At 42.9% G+C, this 19,266-nt stretch overlaps 1 protein-coding gene across 1 annotated transcript in view; it reads right to left on the bottom strand.

The window, feature by feature from the left end:
- The window catches only part of WWC3 (WWC family member 3), a 357,513-nt gene that overhangs the window by 51,957 nt on the left and 286,290 nt on the right, over positions 1–19,266 (bottom strand). The window contains exons 10-11 of the mRNA XM_082245434.1: positions 8,386–8,475; positions 5,280–5,845 (exon numbers count right to left, since the gene is read on the bottom strand). Of these exons, the coding sequence (XP_082101560.1) occupies positions 5,280–5,845; positions 8,386–8,475 (656 nt within the window). The remainder of the gene's footprint in view (positions 1–5,279; positions 5,846–8,385; positions 8,476–19,266) is intronic.

Below are 19,266 nucleotides of genomic sequence, written 5' to 3'. Positions count from 1 at the left end.
AGTGTATCTGCTATGGCTCTCAGAAAATGATCTTCATCATCTGAGCCCGAGCATAGGCCATCTTCGGATTCTGATTCTGGGCTATTTGCATTAGTTCCCTGCTCCACTGAGTCCACTTCATCCCCATTGCATGAAGGGATGGGTGTTTTACTAATAGATGGAGTGTTGGCCTGGCTGGAGCTTCCAGTTTTTCTATAGCCGTACGAAGTGGCCCAATCGTGCTTTTTATTTTCTATTTAAAGCAGTCAAACATGTCCTTAAGGAACCCCTGTGACTCTTTGGCCACCATTTTGTTGATGCATTTCTGGCATAGGGGTTTTTCCATTCTGGAAGAAACCTGTGGCCGCAAGAGGTGCATGCCTTGCTACTGGTCTTTGCCTTTTTCTCAGGGTCTTTGTCTGTAAACAAGTACAAAGGATCCAGTGAGGCAGACAGTTGCCATACATGAACATGAATGATCGTTTGTAGTGAGGTAAAGACAGAGGGAACTCCAGAGTGCTCTGGCTTACCTTGGACACGGTCAGACTCAGAAAAGAAACCCCTACATTGGGTTCTTATAACTTCCATCTATCCTTCTGCTTGTTTTTCTTTTTGTCTTAATTCTGTGATTTTTGCTTTTAAAAATCGAGCCGCCGCCCAAAAGTGATGTCAGCGGACGTTGTTTCCTGATCTATCGTCCGCCTTCTGCAAGATGGCTGCGGACCGAATGCGTGTCACCAAAAGTTTTGCGAGGCTCTGGTCCCGCCACAATCTTGCTGCTCCAACAGTGTGGGATGTTTAGTAAGGTATGCGGGTCGAGAGGATAGCTGTGGCTAGCAGGAACTAGCCCAGAAGATCAGTGGCAGGATCGCTGGCTCGTCCAGGTGAAGTTTTGGGGGAGATGCCACAGACTTCCTGACAGCTGGTAGGATGGATGCTTACCCCCTCAATAGTGGTGAAACCTCAGGCGGGGGGCATGTGCTGCCCCTGACCTGCAGTGCCCAAAGCTCGCTGAGCTGGATAGGAGGCTGGCCAGGGAACCGTCTGCAAGTTAGCACAGAGACTGAAAAATAATAAACAGTTGCAGCTCCTGTGGATCTGAAGGAAACACAATCAAACTGAGGCAGAAGATATGACTGACATTTTTATAATGTTGGACTATTGTGTTTCCTGTTTCAGGTGGGAGGAGCCTATCTCTCAGGTGCTGCCCTGGAAGATGATTAGAGAAAAAACAAATCGCTCCCACAAAGGAAAAATGACAAAGCCTAATGAAGGTAAGGGAGGAAAAAGAAAAAGGGATAGCACAAACCTGTGGGAGAAAAGAAAAGGCAGCACTAATGCCAGCACTAGGATTCAGCTCAGGTGTGCAGAGAAACACATGCAGCATGGACTCCAGGACCAAGCACCAGCTCAGGTGCACCTCGTGAGGTTCTGGTGTCTCTAATTAGAGAATGCCTCAGTCCCAAAAGACCACCAGAAGGGGCTCCCCACCTTGTTGGTACATTTAGCAACCTGAGATGTGGGACCTGTAGGGACTTACCACAACATCACGGTTTTGCGGTATTGTAGAGCTTGGGGACAACAAGAAGATGGGGGAGGTTGCTCTAGCTTTCCTTTTATAGATTTGGATGGATTTAGGGGTGAAGCTATATCACATGTATGCTGCCATATTGGCATCAGGAAAAAGGGATTAAAGTGTATCTAAAGCTAAAACTTTTTTGGTTTAAAAAAAGAATGATGGGAGTTTAGAACTCGGTCATATACGTACTGCTGCTGTGTGCCCACTTGGAGATTCTCTCTCTCTCTCTCTCTCTTTTTATCTTGGAGAATAAAAAAGAGGAAGCGGAAGGGGAAAGCCTCCAATGGGGACACTTTTGTCTGGTGACAACTGTCTAAGAGGGGGTTTACCTTGCTTTTTGGCAAGGTTTTCTCTCTCCCATGTCCTCAGGACAGAAAGTCAAGGAAAAGCTCCTGAAAGGAACACAGTTGGCAACACTGACAAGGGTTTAAACCATTACCTACTCCATTCATGTCTATCTGCCTGGAGTCTGACCACCACAAAAGCAATTTCCCCCCTATTGTTCACCATCTCCTCCAGCCACTTTTCACACCATAAAGTATGATGCTCAGCTGAGCTCAAATGTTTGTGTACCCAGTGGGTAGTGATGGTTCTTAAAAGCATTTTTACCTTGAACTACCCATCTTACTCTCAGATACCTCTGAGTTCCCATTTGTTAGCAGTATATCAGTAACCACCACATTCAGTTTCTGTGATATGGCTCCAATCATCTACTCTGCAAGAGCAAAGTGAATGTATGACAGAATAACTGACGCTTTATAAATTTTATCCAAGCATGGAAACAAGCACTGGATGTGTAATTTATATAATTTAAAGTGGTACTAAACCCAACAGCAAACATTTATTATATATATTAGCTATGAATAAGCACCAGTTGAGGTGTGAAATGCGTTAGCTGTACCCTGTTGTTTTACCACTGTTTGCTGTCTGATTCATCCTTTTATCATTCTGAATAAAGGTGTTTGCATTGGAGTGCTGCCATCCAGTTTGGTTTCGTCTAGCAAACATTATATTGCAGCTTACCAATTCTTAGATGGTGTCTGCATATGTTTTCTTTTTTAGGCTTTATTTTGTTTTATTTTCTCCTGGTGATCTGGCCAGTATGTCTGCTGTATTTCAACAGAACAACAAGCTGTCCTTCAGATTTAGCAGTTAGAGGTTGAGAAAAACCATTTATCACAAACAGGGGTGATTATAATGATCAGTTTTTATTTGTGTAAAAATCAACAAAACTATTGTTGTAACTGCTTATAAAATATTAGTTGGAGCCTGGCTTCAATTTGTTAGTGTATTTAAATCTGCTAGTACATTTAAAACACCCCTCCCCCCAGACTATTAATGCTGCTGTCCAAAGGAGTATCTATTGCTTCTTTATCCAGAGTGTAGGCAGAAGGTGTGTTACTGATAGGCCATCAGGTGAAAACAGAGGGGAAAAAAATCCTAAACAAAGAAAATGAATACAGCTTCCACATCTAAGGATTGGTAAGCTGAAATATATTACATTTTTGTTTTGAGGTTTAATATTCCTTTGATTCAAATATTTGACATGCAAATAAGGATTTTTTAAAGGATAAGCATTTTTTTCTTTTTTTTTTTTTTATGAAAGTCTCTAGTGTACAAGAACGATTATAACAAAAAGAACATTTGACACCCCATGGTCTAATACAAGAACTCAAAGTTGTGAAATTAAGCAACAAACACCACAGGATACAGCTCCCTTCTTTCTCTTTTCCACACAACTAAAGGGTTTCTACCACTTACTGCCATATAACAAAGATTTAAAAAAAAAAAACTATAGGTTAACAAATGATGTGCATTGATGCTATACCATATAGCTCACTGAACAAACGCAATGTTCTTTTACCTAATACAGTATTTTCTACTATCAACCATTAGGTGGCAGCATACTTCCTTCAAATCATATTATCTCCCTAAATAAATGTTGGCATTTTAAACAGTAGAACTGAAATTCTGCACATAATATAAAAAGATGAAGAAAATATTATTAGGTTTAACTAACTGATAAGGTGTATATACACAGAAAAGAAAACAGGTGCATAAACATAGGATTTGACTGTTTTAACAATGGAGCGCGCTGATGTAATGCAGCACTTCTGCACTCTCCACACTTAACTTACATAACAGGAATAGGTTGTGCAGATAAAATAACAATAGCACTACTGTCACATACCACTTTAAATAGCACGGTATCCAATACAAGAATAAACTGCCTTTCTGGTTTCACTGGAGTTCCTAGGTATATCCAGATCTTTTAGCAGCATTGCCCTGTTTTTTTTCCATTTCAGATATTTAAAGTCATTACTCCAGTCTAGTGAGTCAAAAGTCAACACAATGTTTTATTTACCTAGGCTCTGGCATTACTCCAAAAAATAGGTCACAATGGACTTAAATGACGCAAGGACATCATTCTCCATTTCGCTAAATGAGTAGTTAATATTGCACTAATACTTTGGTATACCCAGGGTGCTTTGAAGTTTCTTCAGGCGTGCCTTGGCAAAACACCTAAAAATTGCCCCAAAATTGTATACATGCCAGTCAGTGGGTCGATATAACCTGCCTTTTAGTTACACCAAGCCACAGGTTTTCATTGTACACCATTACAACCATTACAACCATTACAACCTTCTAGCTGCCAACGACATGCTAATGACCAATGACATCAGTTGATAAGAAGGATGTTGGTTGCTTGCATATTCATCCTTGTTTGACCCTTGCCTGACTCTCTCCATCAGCTTTGGGGTCTCATTAGCTAAGTAATGGAGAAAAACTGAGAGAGAAGAGAAGCATTGCACAAACTATCTGCATGGAGTTTGCATGTTCTGCCTCTGTTTGCTTGGGTTTCCTCCTGCACTCCAAAGACATAATAGCAGGTCAATTGGCTCATGTTAAAACTGGTCCTAGTATGTGTGTGCGTGTACGTACAACATGTATGTAAAATAGGGACCTTAGATTGTAAACTCCTTGAAGGCAGGAGCTGATTTGTATGCGCAGTATGTAAAGCACTGCAAAAAAAATTGTTGGTGCAAGATAAATACCTGTAATAAATGAATATTAAATAATTGGTTCAAATGCAATCTAGAACTAAATATTTTAAAGCTTTATTGTGATCCCTAGACAATCTACTACCATTAAATTTGTAAAATAAATGTATAGCTTTGGATAGAGTAGGGTTTGTATTGCTCGCTGTGTCCCTGCTGGAGGATCCACCCTCTTTCTTTATCTTGGCAACCATTGTCATTGAGAATGAAAGTGATGGGAAAATCCAAAATTTTGAGCTGCAGGTAATTGTAAATCTTCCAATGGGGACATTTTTCCACATCCTGTTGTGTTTACAGAACAGGAAGTTAAAGGAAATCTACCCAATGGGACAATGACTTATTACCATTCTCTACTCTATCCAAAACAGAACAAAGTTTTGGCATCAGATACACTTTAAGCTTTTACCTAAGTGTTGAGTAAATGGTCACTTGTTGGGTGGAGGGTCACTTCTTTTATCTCCTGGGTGAATGATCACTTGTTGACTTGTTTTATCTCTGTAAGACTAGTGGAAATCCCTAATTTAAGTTCCCTAACCCACCACTTGCTGTTGTCACTTTCTATTTTGTTCAGCTGTAGACCAAACAAGGTCGTCAATTTTTCCTGCAGCCTTCTTCAAGAACAAATTATAATATAATACTGGTCACACTGCTTAAAAACATACCTGCACCCATCTGAAGACTTGGAAACAGAGCTTCACTTTCTGTGAGACTTTTACTTTCTGAGTGACAGCTTTGTATGTGAGAAGATTGTCCCTGGGTCTCTTCATCCACCAAACAGGAACTATGTCCTCTTAGAATTTCCAAAGCCCCCATTATTTCCTCTAGACCTTCTGACATTTGGGCTAGTGGAGAATCACGAGAAGTGGACAGGAAAGGAGTGTCCAGTGGGGAACTTGGGGGGGACAGTGAAGACAATGAAGATCGTGATGACAGTGAGGCTAATGACTGAGGGGTATCCAATGACATTTTCTGTTTACTGAGAATGGGGAGCCCAGATGTTTCAGAATATTGACCATCTCTGCAAAGAGTATCTACTGGAATTACATCAAAGCGCATAGACTGAGAAAATTCAGAAAGCAGTTCAGGCTTTTCATAATGTGGAAGGCCATAAATGTCTGTAAAGCTTATGGAGCTGAGAGACCCTCGACTTGATGTCAAAGATCCCCGACTTGATGCCAACGAGCCACGACTGCTACCAGATGACATGGTAAGGGTGCTAGCAGATAAGCTAAAACATAGAGAAACAAAAACTTGTCAAAAGAACAGTCTTGTGCAAAAACCTATGAAATAGTTAAATCAAACTTACAACAAATCTTAGGGTTTTTTTTTTTTTTTATTATTATTGCAGTTTAATCATTTTCCAAAGGAAGTTCTTTGTATGAACTACTGTAGTTTAATTATTTGTCATGACTGGGTGTGTAATATAGGTATCCCCACCCAGATCCTGCCTTTCTTCTTTACACAACTTGATGGGAAAACACACAAGAAATATATAGTTATAGTTTGCATAAAAATAATAAACTTTGATTTTGCTTTAATAGAAATTCCTATTAGTTTTGTACACATTTTTTATGGTCAACACTAAAACAAGTAAAAAGCAAAGTCCACTTAATATATTGGGGCCAGGACATGACTTGTGTTTCTTTTTGCTCTCCCAGGCTGAGCTACGATGTAGTGTGGATTTCAAAAGTTTTGTGGCAAGTCCAATTCAGGTACATACACAAAATACCTCTAAAGCATACAAAACTGCATTATTAAGTGAAGTTTGGCTTTAATAGCACAACTCAGTAAAAAACTAACTTAATTGTAATAAAAGTAAACTGATTTTCAGCCTCTGTTGCTCGTGGTTTGTTTAAAGAAGAATTTTGGGTATCACATTTTCACATTCAGTTTGGACCAATGTAACTAGGCATTAACCATACCTATGGGATCCCTCTAGAACAGGGGTCTCCTTTCTAAACTAAGAGCCTTAGTGTCCTTCAGGCTTTAGTGGGGCCAGACTGTGGACAGTGGGAACAGAAAATGCTCCAGCGTCAATGGGAGTAAACAATGTCCCATCCTTGGTTTTAGTAGGAGGAATAGTGTCCTTGTTGGTATGAATAATGCCCCATCAATGGTGTCAGTGGGGGAAATGATGTGTCATCATTAATGTCAGGCAGTGGAAAAGTGCCCCAAGAGGCAGATAAAAGTGAGTAAAGGGTTTCAGGTTGGAGACCACTGCTCTAGAAGCTGGAAATTACTGTAGTAGAAACTGCTACTCTAGTAATCTCCACTAGCCTCCGGATCCTGTGCCGAGGGGCTGCCCTGCTGCTTTCTGAACACATGGAGTTGGATGCTCGGTAAGGGTGCCATTTTCTTAGTGAATGCAAAGCATTCTCTGATGAGACCAGATTGAGAGCGTGACATCACTCTCTACCTTGTCCAATCAGAGAATGCTTTGCAATCATTGAGAAATGCACAGCATTTTCTGAATGGCACCTGTGCTGAGTGGCTGTGTTCACAATGCAGCAGGGCAGCCACTCGGCACAGGATGCAGAAACTAGTGGAGGTCACTGGAGTAGCAGTGTCTACTACAGTGATTTCCAGCTTCTAGATGGATCCCTTAGGTATGCACAGTTACATTGGTCCAAGTTAAACCATTGTCACCAAGTAAAAAGTGCTATACCTAGAACTCTTCTTAAAGCAAAGCTAAGCCCAAAGCCAAAGCCTTGGAGTAGTTGCATTCCTTTTGTTTTTTTTCTGACTTTCTCCTTTATTTTCACTTTGTAATCCTATAATTAATGCAGTTTCTGTCCTAGGGTGTTTACACTCTTTCCTCCAATGTATGTATAGAGGGAGCCATTATTGTCTCCCATAAATGTTTATAAATATGGCTTCCTTTTTTGTCTTCATTACATACAGCTAAGGGCTAGGGGAATTGGAAGTTTCTAAAAGGAAGGTAAGATTGGGGTTAAAATGACATTAAACTCAAAATCAAAAATGTATTATATTGCAGCTTACCAATCATTAGATGTGGTGGATACATTTGGATGCATTGGTTTTCTTTTTTAGTGTTTTTCCTCCTCTGTTCTAATCTGGTGATCTGGCTAAAAACACACCTCTTGTATTAGAGTTCCCCTAACTCTGAACAAAGGAGCTCAGGGGGCACCTATGGACAGCAGCATTATGAGTCTGGGAGATAGGTAGAATATTAGAAATACTAGCAGATTTAGGTACACTAACAAACTGAAGCTGAACTCTAATCAGTTATAGCAAACAGTTTTTTTTCCTTTTGAGGTAAAGGTTTTAAATAAATAAAAGCTGATTGTTGTAAGTACCCCTGTCAGTGGTAAATGGTTTGTCTTATCCTGTAATTGCAAAAGATCTTTTCTGTTAAAAAAACAACAGACTTACTGGCTGAATCACCCAATAGGAGTAGAAAAAAAGAAAGCCTAAAAAATGAAAACTAATGCAGCCATCACATCTAAGAATTGGTAAGCTGCAATATAAAAAATGTTTTCTTTTGGGTTTAATACTGCTTTAAGTTCAGCTCACAAAAAGTGACACTGCATCTCTAGCTAGATCAACAGATGTTTCAATGTACTTAGCCTGAAATGAAATCTGTGGACTGGTAAGCTGCAATATATTACATTTTTGTGTTTAGAAATCCTTTAAAACCAACACCAGCAATTTCACTTTTATAAACCTTTTAAACCTTTTCTTCTGCAATATAAAGTTACATGAGCAGGGTAATTTAATTTGGGAACAAATATGACAGTGTGTACAAACCTTTTTATTTGAGTGTGGAGGTAAGAAGTCAATCGAGTAGCTTCCTCTAGATGCTTTAAAAGGCAGTTTCTTTTCTCTTGTAGAAGTAACCTTCAAAAAAAGTATAGTATTAAAGTTACAATGTTGTATTCAGTTTACTGACTGCAAATTATAAGCACAAAACCTTTGCATATTACATGTTCACCACAAGATCTAATAGGAATTCAGTACAAATTTGCACATCACAACTGCTTAACTCGAGGAGCTTTGACAAATTTACAAATCAGAAATGATCTACTGTAAAACAGTCTACAGTTTCATTGCTGAATTAGGAAATTCCCAGTGGAAGAGTAAGAAATTTTACAAGTGCAAGGTGAAATAACCAGTACAGGCATTGCACAAATATTGTAGGCCTCATATGGCACTTTTCCACTGCAAGTACCGGCTCGGCTCTACTCGGCCCTGCTTGGCATGGTTTGCTTTTCCACTGCTGGTACCGCATGGTACGGTGTTGGAATGGTTCGGTACGGTACGGTATGGTTTGCTTTTCCACTAAAGTAGTACTAAAGTTAAGTGGGTGGGATAACAACGATTCTCTGACCAATCAGTGGCTAGTAGTGACTGCATGCAAAGGATTGTGGGGTATGGTACCTCTTGGAAACACAATCGAGGTGGTACTGTTTTTGAGAGCCATACCGTTCGGTTCCATGCAGTGGAAAAGCGCCGCTGTACCGTACCGAACCGTTCCTACACCGTACCATGCGGTACCAGCAGTGGAAAAGCACAAAAGCTAGCAGAACCGTTTAGTTCCATGCAGTGGAGGGTTTTGTGTTGTCTTGACATTTCATGGCCTCCAAAACTGCGATAAGTAGTGAGGAGTGAAATCAACAATTTATGCCCTTAAAGAGGAAGTAAACTGTCCTCTGCAAGTTGTACCTATAGGTAAGCCTATGATAAGGCTTACCTATAGGTACTGTAAATATCTCCTAAACATGTACCGTTTAGGAGATATTTACCTTACATGCAGCCAGTGACGTCACTGGCGCATTCGCTCTGAAGGAACGGCCGCTGGTGCCATTCCTTCAGAGTCCTGTGCGTGCGCAGGAGTGACGTCACCGCGGCTCCGGCCAATCAGATGGCCGGATGCCGTGATCCCGGAAGACGGGCGACTGAACATGTCGCCCGTCATACAAGTAAGCGGGCGGCACAGCGGGGGCTCGTTCTAAGGTAAGTATTTCATAATGAGCTAGTATGCAATGCATACTAGCTCATTATGTGTTTCTCTTTCAGGTGGTAAAAAAAAAAATGTTAAACTAGTTTACAACCACTTTAAAAAGCCTGAAGGCGGAGATTGGTTTTCGGGGTCCTGTACGCGGCTAGATTGCCAAAAAGTCTCACACATGTACTCACGAGAAGCAGCAGAATGTAGTTTGGCATGCCATTTCACATATACCCATTTTTGAGCAATAAATCATTTAAATGACAACTTTGTGTAAAAAAAAAAAGAAATGTCATGTTCTCAAAACTTGTGGCAAAATTTTAAATATTCCATGGACTCAACATGCCCCCCAGCAAATAGCTTAGGGTGTCTACTTTTCAAAAACGGGTCTTTTGGGGGGGGGGGGGGGCTATCTTAGCATTTCATGGCCTCAGAAACTGTGATAGGTAATGAGGAGTGAATTCAACAATTTACGCTCTTAGGCTCCATGTACACGGGACGTTGTTAAAAGTCCCTTCGGATGCTGGAATTTTTAGGACGTTTGAAACGTCCGTTCGGTCGCGTTTGTACCCGCGTTTAGCGGCGTTTGCGGGAGTTTGCGTTTAGAAGCGTTCCTAGAGGTCAAAAAAATTATTCCCCTTTAAAATGGAAAAATGCGAACGCTAAACGCGGGTCATCGCGTTCGGACGTGTTTGTGCGTTTGAAACGCCGGGAAACACACGTTCGAACGCAAATAATTGCGTTCTAAAAACAGTCCCTGAACGCAACTGCCTGCAAATGACTGTAAACGACCTGGTGTACATGGACAGATAAGATAAAATGTAGATGGGTTCAGGGGCTTCTGAAAAAAACACCCAACTGCTCCTAAACGGCCATTTCCAGCATCCCGTGTACATGGAGCCTTAGAAAGCCTGAAGGCATGCGGTATCCCCACACTCAAGAGAAGCAGCAGAATGTATTTTGGGGTGTAATTCCACATATACCTATGGCATGCATGAGCAATATATAATTTCAATGACAACTTTGTGTAAAAAGAAATTCCTTGGGGTGTCTACTTTCCAAAAAGGTGTAATTTGGGGGGCAGTTTGTACTGCCCTCCCATTTTAGCACTTCAAAAAAATGAGATAGGCAGTCAGAAAGTAAAAGCTGCGTAAATTCCAGTACATACACCATAGTTTGTAGAGGCTACATGTCTTTTTATCAAAGACATGTAGATAAATAAATGTTGGCCTAAATGTATGACAAAAATTGAGTTTATTGGATATTTTTTATAAGAAAAAGTAGAAAATGTAATTTTTTCTCAAAATTTTCGGTGTTTTTTCGTTTATATCGCAAAAAATAAAAACCGCAGAGGTGATTAAATACCACCAAAAGAAAGCTCTATTTGTGGGAAAAAAAGGACATAAATGTTGTTTCCTGACAGTCTCCATGGCAGCCTAAGTGTGGGTTAACCCCGCCTCCACTCCAAGGGTAAAGGACCCCCCTCCCATAAATTTCAGCTCTCAGGTACAGCCAGTGTTCCTTTTTTGTCCTCCTCCAAGGACCTACATTTTGGATGTCTTATCTATGGCCGGCTCACCTCAAGATTAAAGTATGGATCCTGACTTTGGATGGTGTCTGCGTGTCCAGGGCCCAGCCACGGGCAGGTGAGTGACACTTGAAATCCCCCAGCTCTCTGCGGTTGACTGAAGCTTGGCCGGCATACTCTGACAGGGTCTGAAGACTATCGATACAGCTCTTCATGGCAGCGGTATTTTTTATTTATGTATGCTTTGAATGTTTCTTTCAATGGTGCTAGCGGCGTTTTTTTGGCCCTAATGGTGCTGGAATGCTTCCTGCGTTCCAGCATGCCTTCCTCTTCCTCCTCTGCTGTCCGCGGCCAATCGGAAGGCTGCTTTCTGGTCCCGCGCATGCGCAGTGCGTCGTGAACAAGGCAGAGGCTTGGTTTGCGCATGCGCACTCGCGTCACTGCTGACGTCATTTCGGCGGGGAATTTAAGCAGCTGTCAGTTCCCCTGTACCTTTGGAAGTACTGTGGTCATTGCGGCAGCTTCCCTGTGTCTCTGGATTCCTTGCTACAGGTATGTGCAATGGGTATTTGACTTGCAGAGGGGGAGAAGGAGTATGGTTATCTTACACTATACACTGTATTGTTCCTGTGACTGATGTATGTTACCTTTCTTTATCAGTCTGGTTGTTTGGCCTGAAGTATGGATCCTAGGTCACCGCCCTCCTGTGGCCAGCCCTCTCATAACAGGTGGGTGCTGGCATTTCGGGGGGGGGGGGGGGCTAGCTGGTCCCTGGTTCATGGCTAAATCCAGTGTCTCCCCAACTTTCTCTTTCTCCATCAGCTCTTCCAGGCCTGCAGTGCCTCAGGATAGAGACCCTGTCAGACCACGTAGGAGTTCATCCTCCAGATCGAGACACCATGAATCCCCATCAGGGAGTAGGCATCAGAGGAGACGCTCCATTTCCTCCTCCAGACACCATACACAGCATCTCGGTCACCGCACAGATCAGAGCTTGTTGGGGTTGTGGGGCGCATGTCCCGGAGGACAAGTCCCTATGCGAGCCATGTTTTGCTCGCGCAGCGGGTGAGAGGGAGCCCGAGGACCACAGATTGGAAACCCTGGTGAAGAGGGTAGTGCAACAGTCCCTGAATGAGTGGGGTACGGTTCCAGCACATGGTCCCACCACATCCAGTTCTCCAGCTGAAGCACCGGAAGATCAGGGCCCCTCTCAACCGAGCCTTACTTCAGCAAAATCATCCAACAGTGATTCTGAAGAAGAAGGGGCAGTGGGTGGCGTTGAGTTTGCCCGAGTACCACCCTTAATCAGAGCCATTAAGGAAGCTCTAAAATGGGAGGATACTGTGTCTCCCCAGAAAAAACAATGGAATTTTTTCAAGCACCTAGGTAAGCAGCGCATTAACTTCCCTTCCCTTTCTGAGCTGCAAGATGTGATCACTGAGGAATGGAGCAAAGGGGATAGCAAGTCTTCCCTATCCTCCAAGCTGGTGAAGCTCTATCCCTTCAAAGCTGAAGATGTAGCTCGCCTGGAGTCTGCTACCATTGTAGATGCTGCAGTCACAAGATTGGCAAAGCACGTTACTCTGCCCCTGGATGATGCGGTTTCCTTTAAGGATCCCTTGGATTGGAAAATAGACCTAGATCTGAAAAGAGTCTATGTTACGGCTGGGGCAGCCTGCAAACCTGTTATGGCACTAGCAACTATGTCCAAAGCCATGGAGGTCTGGGTGTCTGATATCGAGACCAAACTTGGGAGCATCTCGGATGAAGCTGTAGAAAACTCTCCCATTCATGAACTCAAGTTGGCATCAGTTTTCCTGGGAGAAGCATCCATTGATGTTCTTCGCCTCTTGTCCAGATCAATGTTGTCTTCGGTACAGCAAAGAGGGCCTTGCGGCTCCGCCCCTGGCTTGCTGATCCAGCTTCCAAGCAGGCATGGTGTAAAATCCCCTTCGAGGGTACATCTCTATTTGGCAATAAATTAGACAGCGCCATTGCGAAGGCCACTGGCGGGAAATCTGGTTTCCTTCCACAGCATAGATGCCTGTTTGGACAGAAGAAGCCTCAACCTAGGAGGCAATACACTGAGAGGTCAAGATATCCCCGCTCCTACAAACCTGCTAGGGATTTTAGGAGAAATTGGAGAGGAGGTTAATCTTCTTCTCGAAAATCATCCAAGAATCCAGCTCCTGCTGGGCAAGAAACCACTAAGTCTTTTTGAGATTGGGCCCGTTCAGACATGCCAGGTGGGGGCACGTCTACTCCACTTTCAGCGTGTCTGGACGGCCTCAATCTCTGACTTTTGGACTGTCAAAACGGTCTCTACAGGCCACAAATGGTCTTTTCTGGCGGATCCGGTCCCCCGGTTTTTTCCAACTCACTTGCCTTGTCAGGAAGAGAGAAGAAAAGTCTTGCTCGCTTATGTAGACGCTTTGGTGGCTCAAGGAGCAGTGGTTCCGGTACCCGACCAGGAGAAGTTTCAAGGTGTGTACTCACCCCTCTTCCTGTTACAGAAGAAGAACGATTCCTGGAGACCAGTTATAGACCTCACATATCTGAACAAGTTCATAAAGAACGAAAAGTTCAAAATGGAAATTCTCTCCACCATTCAAAAGGCGGTACTGCCAGGAGACTGGCTTGCCTCAATAGATCTCAAGGATGCGTACTTTCATGTACCTGTGGCAATCGACTTTCACAAATATCTCCGCTTCTGTGTCTTGAACCGGCATCTTCAGTTCATCTGTCTGCCTTTCGGCCTCTCTACCTCGCCAAGAGTGTTCTCCAAAGTGCTCCTGGCCATTGTGGCTCTTATAAGGTTAAGGGGTATACGTCTACACCACTACTTAGACGATCTTCTGCTTTTGTCTCAAGACAAAGATCAGTTACTGGCACACAGAGATCAGGTCATAGCGGCCCTCAAGGAGTTTGGATGGCTGTTGAACCTGCAAAAGAGTCAGCTGGAGACAACTCAATGCCTAGTCTATCTGGGGGCGCAGTTCAATACCATAGAGAATTCAATCTCTCTCCCTGTAGAGAAGATACCGGTAGTGCGGGAGAGAATCCTCCCAACCCTTTCTTCCTCCCGGCTAAGAGCCTCTCAGTGCCTCAAAATCATTGGCACCATGGTGTCCACGGCTCCCATGGTCAAATGGGCCCTTTGGCGTATGCGGCCTTTTCAGAAGGGGTTCCTACAACAGTGGAACCCAGAAGAGCGAGAGCAATCCATCCACATTTCCTCCAGCATGAGGACCAGTCTTCTTTGGTGGCTCCAACGCAAGAATCTGCTCAATTGCCACTCTCTGGTTCCAGTCTCATGGACCATAATCACAACAGACGCCAGCAACTCAGGTTGGGGAGCTCATTGTCTGTCAGAAGTGGCCCAAGGGAGGTGGTCTTCCCAGAGACACACTCCAGTTTCCAACATCCTGGAGCTCCGAGCAGCATATCAGGCTCTTCGTGCCTTCCAACACCTCGTGGAAGGGAAATCGGTCCTGATCAGGATGGACAACACCACGGCAGTGTCTTATGTGAAAAGACAAGGTGGGACACGGAGAAATGGACCCAATTATGACTTGGGCTCAGGCTCATCTAGTCAACATTTCGGCAGTTTACATCACAGGACCTCAGAACATCCAGGCAGATTTCCTATCCAGGGTCCAGTTGAACCACAACGAATGGTCTCTCCATGTGGAGTCGTTCAACTGGATTCTGTCGTTGGGAGTGTCTCCCGAAGTCGACCTGTTCACCTCTCCTTGCAACCACAAGTTGGAGAAGTATGTCATCAAGCCTACGGGACAGATGCGCTAACCGACAGGTGGGAGTTTAACAGGGCATATGCCTTTCCTCCAGTACCCATCATTCTTAAATTCCTGCAGAGACTTCAAGCGAAAGATGTCGAGATAGTGATGGTGGCTCCCTTCTGGCCGAATAGGCCATGGTTTCCGCTACTCCTACAGTTCAGCAATCGGGACCCAGTCCCTCTTCCACTCAGACCAGACCTGCTCCTACAGGGAACATCAGTGCACCCCTGTCCTGCAATACTCCGGTTGACGGTTTGGTTCTTGAGAGGGAAAGGTTGGAATCGCTCGGCTGTCCGCCAACGGCCATTCCCACCTTAATGAGCTCTAGAAGGCTGAGCACAAATGTGATATACCGCAGAATCTGGTCAAGATTTATGAAGTCTGCATATCCGGAAGGAATGTCTTCCTCAGTCCCTGGGATTCAAGAAGTCCTAAAATTTCTTCAGGCTGGCTTAGATATGCCCCTTTCGGTAGGCACTTTAAGAGTCCAGATATCGGCATTATCCGCCTTCTCCGGTGTCATGTGGGCCCAACACCCACTTATTCAACAGTTCTTTAAAGGAGCAGCCAGGCTCAGACCTCAGGACCTTCCTCTTGTCCTGAATGCCTTCTCAAAAACTGCCATAGAGTCTTCTTCTTCTATCAAGGACCTGACCATCAGGACAGTCTTCCTGGTAGCCATCACTTCGGCTAAAAGGGTCTCTGAAATAAGTTCCCTCAGCTATAAAGAGCCATTTCTGACTTTCTTCCCAGACCAGGTAGTGCTGATACCCATGCTGAATTCAAATCCGAAAGTTACCTTGGTGTTTCATCAAAACCAAGAAATCATTCTTCCTACTTTTCGGTCTTCTGATTAGACTAGTCCTCATCCGTTGGATGTGGGTGAATCCTTAAGAATCTATCTTCAGGCGACTGCATCGTTTAGACAGTCAGACAACCTCTTTATCTTGTTCCTGGGAAGAAACAGAGGTAAATGTGCTTCATCCAGAACCATTGCATCATGGATAGTGGCTGCTATCCAACAGGCCTATAGAGCAGAGGGTTTGGCTCCTCCAGAGGCGGTGATGGCGCACTCTACAAGGAGTATTTCTATGTCCTGGGCAGCCTTGCGACAAGTGGCTCCAGATGTGATTTGCAGAGCGGCTTCCTGGTCTTCGGTCAATACTTTTATGACCCACTATTGTGTGGAGCCTGCTTCATTGTCTTCAGTTAATTTTGGTTTGACTGTTTTGTCTGCGAACAGCATGAATTAAAATTTTCTTTGCTAAAGCATTCCCACCCGTGTGGCGTGAGTTATTTCCCACACGTAGGCTGCCATGGAGACTGTCAGGAAAACGGGAAATTCCTATCAAATACTTACCGTAATTTTCCTTTCCTGATGGTCTCCATGGCACCCGGAGTTCCCACCCTCTCGTCTTGGATTCGGCTAAGATATGGAACACTGGCTGTACCTGAGAGCTGAAATTTATGGGAGGGGGGTCCTATACCCTTGGAGTGGAGGCGGGGTTAACCCACACGTATGCTGCCATGGAGACCATCAGGAAAGGAAAATTACGGTAAGTATTTGATAGGAATTTTCAGTTTTTTCGTTTTCAGCATTGCATGACTGCACAATTACCAGTTAAAATAACAAAGTGCCAAATTGCAAAAAAAGGCCTGGTCATTAAGGGGGGTAAAACTTTCTGGCCCAGAAGTGGTTAAGTAGAGGATAATATAGCAACATTTATTTAGTCCAAAAAAAGTTTCATTAAAAAAAAAAAAAACTGACAATTAGCAACGGGAGGGAACTTTTTTTGGCTTCTTTTTGTTTACAAATGTGGAATGTTAATCTCTATACAAACATTATAACATTCTACAGAAAATATTTATCTTCCTGAAATACCAGTATCATATTCTGTGATGTTAGTAGTGAAAGAAAAATGCCACACATTTTTACTTTAATATATGTTAAAGTAGACCTTATCCTAAAAATTAAAATTGCGCGGTTGTGTGACGCTGTACCCAAAAAAAAAGTTTTTGGTCTTATTTTTCCCACAAAAAATAGGGCTTTCTTTAGTAGTATTGATAACCTTGAAACCTGCAGTTTTTTTTTCTGACAATTTTGAAAAAAAAAACCAAAACAATATTTTTTACCTTCTGCTATAAATTATATCCAATAAAAAATGTATTTATTCATCAATTTAGGCCAATTTGTATTCTGCTACATATTTTGGTGAAAAAGAATTCCAAACAGCGTATATTGATTGGTTTGCGGAAAAGTTATAACGTCTACAAACTATGGGATATGTATATGTACATAATGGTGGCAATCAGTGACTTATAGCGGGACTGCGATATTGCGGTGGACAAATAGGACACCTGACACTTTTGACACTTTTTGGGGACCAATGACTCTAATACAGTGATCAGTGCTAAAAAAATGCACAGTCACTGAACTAATGACACTGGCTGGGAAGGGATTAACATCAGGGGCGATCAAGAGTTAATGTGTTCCTAGGGAGTGCTTGCTAACTGTGGGGGAAGTGCTTTGACTGGGGAAGGTAAAGATCTGTGTTCCATCTTAGCAGAAACACAGGATGAGTACATTCCCCTTCCACAGAATGGCGATCTGCCTTGTTTATTATAGGCAAACTGTCGTTCTGCCTGTCTCCCAAACAATTGGTGGGTCTCAGTGGAAATTGCATCTGCTGGACCCACTGATTGGCTCCCGCTGTGTCCAATCACAGCAGAAGCAGGTAGCTGAACTGGCCGAGATTCGGACCGTCTATTGCCCGTTTTATTATAATCAGCTTCTGTCTATCAGGGAGGGGTGGAAATTCCCTGCTGAACTGGCAGAATTTCGATACATGCGTACCCAGCTTTAGTCTCAAGAGAATTGAATGAAATGTGATGATTTCACTACTGTGACACTGTTCTCCTTGCTGGAGATAAAGCTGTACACAAATTTATTTCAAAATTCCCATTGCTCAGGAAAAAGGTAAAAGTTCATGCAGAAAGTGTCCTGGTGGGGGAGATTTAAACTCAAGAACATTTAACATTTAAAGTTGGCTATACATGGTTCAATTTTTTTATGTCAGAAAAAAACGGAACCGATTCCCCCATCCACACATTCGATGTGAATGCCAGATGCACATCAAGAGCCCGACTAGTGTATACTGCAAACAAAACCTAATATTACACTCAGTTATTCCGACTTTGGGGATCTTTGGCTGTCATCAATGCAGTGTGTGGAAACCATTGCTTCTATGGAATAGAGCTTGTGACCCAACGAGACAGTAGAACCATATGAGTTCTGTAATAAGTAATAATCCTCTAGTTTTTGGGATATGTGATAAAATGAAACTGTTTTAGGAAAACTTTACTGTGCTATACAGCTTAACAGTAACCAATAACCACAAAATGAAAGTGCATCTAATTGGAAAGCTTCCCTCAGATTGAAAAATTTGCAATTCCTAAATTATTAAAATATAATAATATATATATATATATATATATATATATATATATATACGGTATTTTATGATCAATTGCTACTATATTGGGCTATAAGAAATAAACATACTATATACACTTTAAAAGCATTTTGTAATATTTTATCAAGCTTACATTTTCAGTTCTTACTTTAAAATTTTGATGAGTTACTTTTAAGTCTTTGGGCTCTTTCTCACGGCCGCTCCGTATGTCCGTATATCACCCCATCCGTTTGCGGGTGATATACGGACATAATGCATGTCAAAGGGATTGCGGATGTCAGCGGATGACCATCCACTGACATCCGATTTGTGTCCTTTCAGTTCTGTTCTGTTTTTTGGAACGGAACAGAACCCTATTTTTCTTCCGTTAAAAAAACGGAACAGATGCAAAATCGGATGTCAGCGGTGTCATCCGCTGATATCCGCAATCCCCATAGACATACATTATGTGCGTATATCATCCGCAATCGGATGGGATGATATGTGGACATACGGAGCGGATGACACAAGTGTCATCCGTGTCCGTCAAAAAAAGAAAAAAAGTGCCGCAGCGGAAGAAGAAATCGGAGCGGCCGTGTGAAAGAGCCCTTAGTTTATTCAGTAAATCAAGTATTTGTTATGCTTACAAAATTAACCTAAACATTTTATTAGTTCTTTTAACCACTTCCTTACCGCCTCATTGGAAAATGACGCCTGCAGGATGGCTTTAAGGATCCAGGCGAACGTCATATGACGGCGCCCGGATCTCCCTGCTACTGCGCGCCCCCGGGGGCGAGGCTTGTCCCCCGGACATAGCCCATCCCCAATCAAGGTAGTGATCGGCTGTGTCAATCACAGCCGATCACATGAGCGGCTCCAGCACGAGCCGCTCGTTCCCTCTGT

Source organism: Pelophylax lessonae (assembly GCF_965119305.1).
Source record: "Pelophylax lessonae genome assembly, chromosome: 2".
Taxonomy (NCBI): Eukaryota; Metazoa; Chordata; class Amphibia; order Anura; family Ranidae; genus Pelophylax; species Pelophylax lessonae.
The sequence above is the reverse complement of the archived record's forward strand: the minus strand, read 5'-3'. Positions and strand labels throughout refer to the sequence as shown.